Source organism: Salvelinus namaycush, unplaced genomic scaffold, assembly GCF_016432855.1.
Source record: "Salvelinus namaycush isolate Seneca unplaced genomic scaffold, SaNama_1.0 Scaffold51, whole genome shotgun sequence".
In the NCBI taxonomy this organism is placed as follows: Eukaryota; Metazoa; Chordata; class Actinopteri; order Salmoniformes; family Salmonidae; genus Salvelinus; species Salvelinus namaycush.
In genome coordinates, this window is record NW_024061209.1 from 68,200 (window position 1) to 79,784 (window position 11,585).

The 11,585-nt window shown below is 44.0% G+C and overlaps 1 protein-coding gene across 1 annotated transcript in view; it reads left to right on the plus strand.

Moving 5' to 3' along the window:
* eif4e2rs1 (eukaryotic translation initiation factor 4E family member 2 related sequence 1) overlaps positions 1–10,879 on the plus strand; it is a 26,333-nt gene extending 15,454 nt beyond the window's left edge. The window contains exons 5-8 of the mRNA XM_038986566.1: positions 3,057–3,105; positions 4,488–4,591; positions 9,958–10,094; positions 10,753–10,879. Of these exons, the coding sequence (XP_038842494.1) occupies positions 3,057–3,105; positions 4,488–4,591; positions 9,958–10,094; positions 10,753–10,792 (330 nt within the window). The 3' untranslated portion in view covers positions 10,793–10,879. The remainder of the gene's footprint in view (positions 1–3,056; positions 3,106–4,487; positions 4,592–9,957; positions 10,095–10,752) is intronic.
* The last annotated feature ends 706 nt before the right edge of the window (positions 10,880–11,585 follow it).

The window sequence follows — 11,585 nt, forward strand, 5'->3', positions numbered from 1 at the left end:
TTATATTATGGGAGGTAACATGTCGATTATATTATTATATAGGTATAATGTGGGAGGTAACATTATATTATTATATATAGGTATATATACATTATATTATGGGAGGTAACATGTCGATTATATTATTATATATAGGTATATATACATTATATTATGGGAGGTAACATGTCGATTATACTAAAGAGGGAATCAAACCCATGTGGGAGGTAACATTATATTATTCTATAGGTATATATACATTATATTATGGGAGGTAACATTATATCATTATATATAGGTATATATACATTACATTATTATATATAGGTATATATACATTATATTATGGGAGGTAACATGTCGATTATACTAAAGAGGGAATCAAACCCATGTGGGAGGTAACATTATATTATTATATATAGGTATATATACATTATATTATGGGAGGTAACATGTCGATTATATTATTATATATAGGTATATATACATTATATTATGGGAGGTAACATGTCGATTATATTATTATATAGGTGTATATACATTATATTATGGGAGGTAACATTACATTATTATATATAGGTATATATCATTATATTATGGGAGGTAACATGTCGATTATATTATTATATAGGTATAATGTGGGAGGTAACATTATATTATTATATATAGGTATATATACATTATATTATGGGAGGTAACATGTCGATTATATTATTATATATAGGTATATATACATTATATTATGGGAGGTAACATGTCGATTATACTAAAGAGGGAATCAAACCCATGTGGGAGGTAACATTATATTATTATATATAGGTATATATACATTATTATAATTATATATATTTACATTATATTATTATTATATAGGTGTATATACATTATATTATTATATATAGGTATATACATTATTATAATTATATATATTTACATTATGTTATTATATATAGGTATATATACATTACATTATTATATATAGGTATATACATTATTATAATTATATATTTACATTATGTTATTATATATAGGTATATATACATTACATTATTATATATAGGTATATACATTATTATAATTATATATATTTACATTATATTATTATTATTATAGGTATATATACATTACATTATTATTATATAGGTGTATACATTATTATAATTATATATATATATATACACTGCTCAAAAAAATAAAGGGAACACTTAAACAACACAATGTAACTCCAAGTCAATCACACTTCTGTGAAATCAAACTGTCCACTTAGGAAGCAACACTGATTGACAATAAATTCCACATGCTGTTGTGCAAATGGAATAGACAAAAGGTGGAAATTATAGGCAATTAGCAAGACACCCCCAATAAAGGAGTGATTCTGCAGGTGGTGACCACAGACCACTTCTCAGTTCCTATGCTTCCTGGCTGATGTTTTGGTCACTTTTGAATGCTGGCGGTGCTCTCACTCTAGTGGTAGCATGAGACGGATTCTACAACCCACACAAGTGGCTCAGGTAGTGCAGTTCATCCAGGATGGCACATCAATGCGAGCTGTGGCAAGAAGGTTTGCTGTGTCTGTCAGCGTAGTGTCCAGAGCATGGAGGCGCTACCAGGAGACGGGCTAGTACATCAGGAGACGTGGAGGAGGCCGTAGGAGGGCAACAACCCAGCAGCAGGACCGCTACCTCCGCCTTTGTGCAAGGAGGAGCAGGTGGAGCACTGCAAAAAGGCCATCAAGCAGGCCACAAATGTGCATTTGTCTGCTCAAACGGTCAGAAACAGACTCCATGAGGGTGGTATGAGGGCCCGACGTCCACAGGTGGGGGTTGTGCTTACAGCCCAACACCGTGCAGGACGTTTGGCATTTGCCAGAGAACACCAAGATTGGCAAATTCGCCACTGGCGCCCTGTGCTCTTCACAGATGAAAGCAGGTTCACACTGAGCACATGAGCACATGTGACAGACGTGACAGAGTCTGGAGACGCCGTGGAGAACGTTCTGCTGCCTGCAACATCCTCCAGCATGACCGGTTTGGCGGTGGGTCAGTCATGGTGTGGGGTGGCATTTCTTTGGGGGGCCGCACAGTCCTCCATGTGCTCGCCAGAGGTAGCCTGACTGCCATTAGGTACCGAGATGAGATCCTCAGACCCCTTGTGAGACCATATGCTGGTGCGGTTGGCCCTGGGTTCCTCCTAATGCAAGACAATGCTAGACCTCATGTGGCTGGAGTCTGTCAGCAGTTCCTGCAAGAGGAAGGCATTGATGCTATGGACTGGCCCGCACGTTCCCCAGACCTGAATCCAATTGAGCACATCTGGGACGTCATGTCTCGCTCCATCCACCAACGCCACGTTGCACCACAGACTGTCCAGGAGTTGGCGGGTGCTTTAGTCCAGGTCTGGGAGGAGATCCCTCAGGAGACCATCCGCCACCTCATCAGGAGCATGCCCAGGCGTTGTAGGGAGGTCATACAGGCACGTGGAGGCCACACACACTACTGAGCCTCATTTTGACTTGTTTTAAGGACATTACATCAAAGTTGGATCAGCCTGTAGTGTGGTTTTCCACTTTAATTTTGAGTGTGACTCCAAATCCAAACCTCCATGGGTTGATAAATTTGATTTCCATTGATCATTTTTGTGTGATTTTGTTGTCAGCACATTCAACTATGTAAAGAAAAAAGTTTTTAATAAGAATATTTCATTCATTCAGATCTAGGATGTGTTATTTTAGTGTTCCCTTTTATTTTTTTGAGCAGTGTACATTATATTATTATAATTATACGTAGGTATAATGTGGGTGGTAACATGTATATACATTATATTATTATAATTATACGTAGGTATAATGTGGGTGGTAACATGTATATACATTATATTATTATAATTATACGTAGGTATAATGTGGGTGGTAACATGTATATACATTATATTATTATTATTATATGTAGGTATAATGTGGGAGGTGAGTGTCTCGAAGATGGTGAGTCCATCAGTATGATAGCATCCCATCCACTATAACCATACCTTTTTGGTATTCACGGGGTTGGGGGGGTGTGTGTGTGTGTGTAACCCTCCAGGATGAAGCTAATAAGAACGGTGGGAAGTGGATCATCAGGCTGCGAAAAGGTCTGTTGTTATAAGACGAGGCTGACAACCTGTTCGCTTTGCCCCTCATGTTGCCTTTTACCATTCTCTAAACCTCCCTTCAAGGGTAGACATCACATCAGTGGCTAGCCTAGCTACTAGAACTAGCTACATCACAACACACACTGGAGGAGGTACTGGATAGCTACAGTAGCTAGCCTAGCTAACGAACTAGCTACAGTAGCTAGCCTAGCTAACGAACTATCTACAACACATCAACACATACTGGAGGAGGTACTGGATAGCTACAGTAGCTAGCTTAGCTAACGAACTATCTACAACACATCAACACATACTGGAGGAGGTACTGGATAGCTACAGTAGCTAGCCTAGCTAACGAACTAGCTACATCACAACACATACTGGAGGAGGTACTGGATAGCTACAGTAGCTAGCCTAGCTAACGAACTAGCTACATCACAACACATACTGGAGGAGGTACTGGATAGCTACAGTAGCTAGCCTAGCTAACGAACTAGCTACATCACAACACGCACTGGAGGAGGTACTGGATAGCTACAGTAGCTAGCTTCGCTAACGAATTAGCTACGTCTCAACAACACATACTGGAGGAGGTACTGGATAGCTACAGTAGCTAGCTTCGCTAACGAATTAGCTACGTCACATCAACACATACTGGAGGAGGTACTGGATAGCTACAGTAGCTAGCCTAGCTAATGAACTAGCTACAACACATACTGGAGGAGGTACTGGATAGCTACAGTAGCTAGCTTAGCTAACGAACTAGCTACAACACATCAACACATACTGGAGGAGGTACTGGATAGCTACAGTAGCTAGCCTAGCTAATGAACTAGCTACAACACATCAACACATACTGGAGGAGGTACTGGATAGCTACAGTAGCTAGCTCAACCAACTATCTAGCTACGTCGTCTTAGGGGACGTGCGTGGTTCTGACTGCCATTTTCTCTTAGAAATCGATCTGTGGACACTAGATTGAAATGGCTTGAATTGAGCAGTAGCCCTGATTTTCACCGGAGCATGTGTCTACTGTGTGAAACACGAGGTGAAATTTGACCACTTGTTGTTGACAGGTCTGGCCAGCAGGTTCTGGGAGAACATTATTCTGGCCATGTTGTTAATATTGTTGTTGTTGACAGGTCTGGCCAGCAGGTAGAACATTATTCTGGCCATGTTGTTAATATTGTTGTTGTTGACAGGTCTGGCCAGCAGGTAGAACATTATTCTGGCCATGTTGTTAATATTGTTGTTGTTGACAGGTCTGGCCAGCAGGTAGAACATTATTCTGGCCATGTTGTTAATATTGTTGTTGTTGACAGGTCTGGCCAGCAGGTAGAACATTATTCTGGCCATGTTGTTAATATTGTTGTTGTTGACAGGTCTGGCCAGCAGGTTCTGGGAGAACATTATTCTGGCCATGTTGGGAGAACAGTTCATGGTGGGAGAGGAGATCTGTGGGGTGGTGGTCTCTATACGCTTCCAGGTACGTATGTACACACACACACACACACACACACACACACACACACACACGTGTGGTTTGGCGCATGGCCGCTAGGGGGCAATACAGCTCAATCTACCACATTCCTCTCTAGGTTTCTTAGGTTCCTGCCTTTCTAGGGAGTTTTTCCTAGCCACCGTGCTTCTACACCTGCATTGCTTGCTGTTTGGGGTTTTAGGCTGGGTTTCTGTACAGCACTTTGAGATATTAGCTGATGTACGAAGGGCTATATAAAAAATAAACTTGAAACTTGATTCCTGGCTATTGGTTGTCACTAGTTACCACGGCCACAAAGTCATAAAACCCACCTATTTTTACTATTTCTCTTCTTAAAATGTGGTTTTAACTTTTCTGCGCTACGGATACCGAATACATAATCGATAATATTTCAACCGGAGCATAACCTATTAATTAATTGAGAAAATGAAAATGGTGAGCCCCTCCCGCGCGCGCAGGAACTATTCAGAGGACACCTGACCTCTTTTGAAACATCTCGCTCATTTTTCAAAATAAAAGCATGAAACTATGTCTAAAGCCTGGTCACAGCCTGAGGAAGCCATTGGAAAAATAATCTAGTTGATACCCCTTTAAATGGAGGTTAGACAGGCCAGGAAACATTTTTTTTTTTTTTTAATATCACTTCCAAGTTACTTTTTCTCAGGATTTCGCTTGCAGAATAAGTATTGTTTTTCTCACAGACAATATTATGACAGTTTTGGAAACTTTGGAGTGTTTTCTATCCTAATCTATAAATTATATGCATATTCTACGATCTGGGCCAGAGAATTTCCGTTTACGTTGGGTACGTTATTTGAAGAAAAGAAAAAAAATCTGACCTCTAGCGCTAAGAAGTTAAGCCTAACCTTAACCCTAACATTAACATCGACGGGGCTGGAGTGGAGTGGGTGGAGAGTTTCAAGTTCCTTGGTGTCCACATCACCAACGAACTATCATGGTCCAAACATGCCAAGAAATTGGTGAAGAGGGCACAACAAAACCTATTCCCCCTCAGGAGACTGAAAAGATTTGGCATGGGTCCCCAGATCCTCAAAAGGTTCTACAGCTGCACCATCGAGAGCATCCTGACCGGTTGCATCACTGCCTGATATGGCAACTGATCGGTCTCCGACCACAAGGCACTACAGAGGGTAGTGCGAATGACCCAGTACATCACTGGGGTCAAGCTTCCTCCATCCAGGACCTCTATACTAGCTGGTGTCAGAGGAAAGCTCATAAAATTGTCAGAGACTCCAGTCACCCAAATTATAGACCGTTTTCTCTGCGAACGCACGGCAAGCGGTACCGGAGCACCAAGTCTAGGATCAAAAGGCTCCTCAACAGCTTCTACCCCCAAGCCATAAGACGGCTGAACAATTCATAAAATCACCACCGGACAATTTACATTGACCCTCCTCCCTCTGCTGCTACTCGCTGTTTGTTACCTATACATAGTCACTTCGCCCCCACCCATGTACAGATTACCTCGACTAGCCTGTACCCCCGCACACTGACTCGGTACCGGTACCCCCTGTATATAGCCTCCACATTGACTCTGTACCGGTACCCCCTGTATATAGCCTCCACATTGACTCTGTACCGTAACACCCTGTATATAGCCTCCACATTGACTCTGTATCGGTACCCCCTGTATATAGCCTCCACATTGACTCTGTACCGGTACCCCCTGTATATAGCCTCCACATTGACTCTGTACCGGTACCCCCTGTATATAGCCTCCACATTGACTCTGTACCGTAATACCCTGTATATAGCCTCCACATTGACTCTGTACCGTAATACCCTGTATATAGCCTCCACATTGACTCTGTACCGGTACCCCCTGTATATAGCCTCCACATTGACTCTGTACCGGTACCCCCTGTATATAGCCTGCACACTGACTCGGTACCGGTACCCCCTGTATATAGCCTCCACATTGACTCTGTACCGGTACCCCCTGTATATAGCCTCCACATTGACTCTGTACCGGTACCCCCTGTATATAGCCTCCACATTGACTCTGTACCGTAACACCCTGTATATAGCCTCCACATTGACTCTGTACCGTAATACCCTGTATATAACCTCCACATTGACTCTGTACCGGTACCCCCTGTATATAGCCTCCACATTGACTCTGTACCGGTACCCCCTGTATATAGCCTCCTCATTGACTCTGTACCGGTACCTCCTGTATATAGCCTCCACATTGACTCTGTACCGTAATACCCTGTATATAGCCTCCACATTGACTCTGTACCGGTACCCCCTGTATATAGCCTCCACATTGACTCTGTACCGGTACCCCCTGTATATAGCCTCCACATTGACTCTGTACCGTAATACCCTGTATATAGCCTCCACATTGACTCTGTACCGGTACCCCCTGTATATAGCCTCCACACTGACTCGGTACTGTAATACCCTGTATATATCCTCCACACTGACTCTGTACCGTAATACCCTGTATATAGCCTCCACATTGACTCTGTACCGTAATACCCTGTATATAGCCTCCACATTGACTCTGTACCGGTACCCCCTGTATATAGCCTCCACATTGACTCTGTACCGGTACCCCCTGTATATAGCCTCCACATTGACTCTGTACCGTAATACCCTGTATATAGCCTCCACACTGACTCTGTACCGTAATACCCTGTATATAGCCTCCACACTGACTCTGTACCGTAATACCCTGTATATAGCCTCCACATTTTCTCTGTACCGGTACCCCCTGTATATAGCCTCCTCATTGACTCTGTACCGGTACCCCCTGTATATAGCCTCCACATTGACTCTGTACCGGTACCCCCTGTATATAGCCTCCACATTGACTCTGTACCGTAATACCCTGTATATAGCCTCCACATTGACTCTGTACCGGTACCCCCTGTATATAGCCTCCACACTGACTCGGTACTGTAATACCCTGTATATAGCCTCCACACTGACTCTGTACCGTAATACCCTGTATATAGCCTCCACATTGACTCTGTACCGTAATACCCTGTATATAGCCTCCACATTGACTCTGTACCGGTACCCCCTGTATATAGCCTCCACATTGACTCTGTACCGTAATACCCTGTATATAGCCTCCACATTGACTCTGTACCGGTACCCCCTGTATATAGCCTCCACATTGACTCTGTACCAGTACCCACTGTATATAGCCTCCACATTGACTCTGTACCGGTACCCCCTGTATATAGCCTCCACACTGTCTCTGTACCGGTACCCCCTGTATATAGCCTCCACATTGACTCTGTACCGGTACCCCCTGTATATAGCCTCCACACTGTCTCTGTACCGGTACCCCATGTATATAGCCTCCACATTGACTCTGTACCGGTACCCCCTGTATATAGCCTCCACATTGACTCTGTACCGGTACCCCCTGTATATAGCCTCCACATTGACTCTGTACCGGTACCCCCTGTATATAGCCTCCACATTGACTCTGTACCGGTACCCCCTGTATATAGCCTCCACATTGACTCTGTACCGGTACCCCCTGTATATAGCCTCCACATTGACTCTGTACCGGTACCCCCTGTATATAGCCTCCACACTGACTCGGTACTGTAATACCCTGTATATATCCTCCACACTGACTCTGTACCGTAATACCCTGTATATAGCCTCCACATTGACTCTGTACCGGTACCCCCTGTATATAGCCTCCACATTGACTCTGTACCGGTACCCCTGTATATAGCCTCCACATTGACTCTGTACCGTAACACCCTGTATATAGCCTCCACATTGACTCTGTACCAGTACCCCCTGTATATAGCCTCCACATTGACTCTGTACCGTAATACCCTGTATATAGCCTCCACACTGACTCTGTACCGTAATACCCTGTATATATCCTCCACACTGACTCTGTACCGTAATACCCTGTATATAGTCTCCACATTGACTCTGTACCGTAATACCCTGTATATAGCCTCCGCATTGACTCTGTACCGGTACCCCCTGTATATAGCCTCCACATTGACTCTGTACCGGTACCCCCTGTATATAGCCTCCACATTGACTCTGTACCGTAATACCCTGTATATAGCCTCCACACTGACTCTGTACCGTAATACCCTGTATATATCCTCCACACTGACTCTGTACCGTAATACCCTGTATATAGCCTCCACATTTTCTCTGTACCGGTACCCCCTGTATATAGCCTCCACATTGACTCTGTACCGTAATACCCTGTATATAGCCTCCACATTGACTCTGTACCGGTACCCCCTGTATATAGCCTCCACATTGACTCTGTACCGTAACACCCTGTATATAGCCTCCACACTGACTCTGTACCGTAATACCCTGTATATAGCCTCCACATTGACTCTGTACCGTAATACCCTGTATATAGCCTCCACATTGACTCTGTACCGGTACCCCCTGTATATAGCCTCCACATTGACTCTGTACCGGTACCCCCTGTATACATACATACAGGACTGATGATGTCACTTCCCTGTTGTCATTTTTTCAACTGTTAACGATGACCTGCGCTTTATATCCAAATCATTTGAAAGATTCAGATCTCCGACAGTATTTGTTCAATGTAATATTATGTTAGTGGCCTGCGAGTGGTCGTTTTGGGATAACTGTAGTAAAAAGGTTTTTGGTTTGGGATTTTTTTTTCTAAACGTTAACGATCCCAAATTCTTTTAAACATTTAAATGTCACATCCCATCTACAACGTTGTCAAAGGATTCCCTCTCGAAGAGGCTTCCGAAGGGCATAGTGGAGCCCTCGATGACTCGACAACTAGCTTGAGACTTGTGAACGCGCATATCGAGTGGTCAGTGGAATGTGTGTTTACAGGAAGACATCCTGTTGTTTACAGGAAGACCTCTTGTTGTTTACAGGAAGACCTCTTGTTGTTTACAGGAAGACCTCTTGTTGTTTACAGGAAGACCTCTTGTTGTTTACAGGAAGACCTCTTGTTGTTTACAGGAAGACCTCTTGTTGTTTACAGGAAGACCTCTTGTTGTTTACAGGAAGACCTCTTGTTGTTTACAGGAAGACCTCTTGTTGTTTACAGGAAGACCTCTTGTTGTTTACAGGAAGACCTCTTGTTGTTTACAGGAAGACCTCTTGTTGTTTACAGGAAGACCTCTTGTTGTTTACAGGAAGACCTCTTGTTGTTTACAGGAAGACCTCTTGTTGTTTACAGGAAGACCTCTTGTTGTTTACAGGAAGACCTCTTGTTGTTTACAGGAAGACCTCTTGTTGTTTACAGGAAGACCTCTTGTTGTTTACAGGAAGACATCCTGTCTATACGACAGCCAGCGATCAGGGTTAGTGTGTAATGTTCTGGTTGTTTACAGGAAGACATCCTGTCTATATGGAATAAGACGGCCAGCGATCAGGTGACGACGTCTAGAATACGAGACACTCTTAGACGCGTCCTGAACCTCCCCCCCAACACCATCATGGAGTACAAGACACACAACGACAGCCTCAAGTACGATTCACACACACACTCCCACCATCGTGGACACACACACACTCCCACCTAACACCATCGTGGACACACACACACTCCCACCTAACACCATCATGGACACACACACACTCCCACCTAACACCATCGTGGACACACACACACACTCCCACCTAACACCATCGTGGACACACACACACACTCCCACCTAACACCATCGTGGACACACACACACTAATTTTTTTACATTTACATTTTAGTCATTTAGCAGACGCTCTTATCCAGAGCGACTTACAGTAGAGTGCATACATTTTTTTATTACATTTTACATACTGAGACAAGGATATCCCTACCGGCCAATCCCTCCCTAACCCGGACGACGCTATGCCAATTGTGCGTCGCCCCACGGACCTCCACTCCCACCTAACACCATCGTGGACACACACACACACTCCCACCTAACACCATCGTGGACACACACACACACTCCCACCTAACACCATCGTGGACACACACACACTCCCACCTAACACCATTATGGACACACACACACTCCCACCTAACACCATTATGGACACACACACACTCCCACCTAACACCATCGTGGACACACAACGACCACTCAGTGTGTTGTCTCTATGGAGAATTCTGTTTATTGATCGGTGTGTTTTCTTCTTAGGGATAATTCTAGCTTCCGCAACACAAAGATCACCCTGTGAAGAGATGGAGGGATGGAGAGAGAGCAAGAGGGAGAGACGGAAGAGTGGAGAGAGACTGGAGTGGAGGGAGGGAGAGACGGGAGTGGAGGGAGGGAGAGACGGGAGTGGAGGGAGGGAGAGACGGGAGTGGAGGGAGGGAGAGACGGGAGTGGAGGGAGGGAGAGACGGAAGAGCGGAGAGAGAGACGGAAGAGCGGAGAGAGAATGTTTTCTCCCTCCCTCCACTCCCATCTCTGCCTCTCTCTCTCACTCAGAGATTTTTCACTGCGGTGATAGAGTAGTGTGTTTATGCAGCTTGTCCCTGAGTTACAACAGGCCAGTGTGGGACCAACTGTGTGTGTTCTTCCATGACAATACAGAAATAAAAGTGTCTTTGGTATCCTGTCTGACTACTTCCTGTCTGACTACTTCCTGTCTGACTACTTCATTATTATTACATTAACCCTAATCTTGACCAGTTTTTTTAACCCTCCTAAATGTGACCTGTGGAATGCTCATGTAATGTTGGGGCCCGATATGGTTCCATGTGGTTGTTTTCAGTCCAGTGCTCTCAGGCCGTTTACATTTGTATAATTTGAGGGGCGGAACAAAAATGTGAGTGCGAGAGGGAGGTGACCAGGGGTGCTCTGAGGTACCGGGAGTGTAGAGGCACTTACAGACGTTTTTTTATCTAACCTTTATTTAATTAGGCAATTCAGATAAGAATATTCTTATTTATAATGACGGTCAAACCCGGACGATGCCGGGCCAATTGTGCGCCGCCCTATGGGACTCCCGATCACGGCCGGATATGA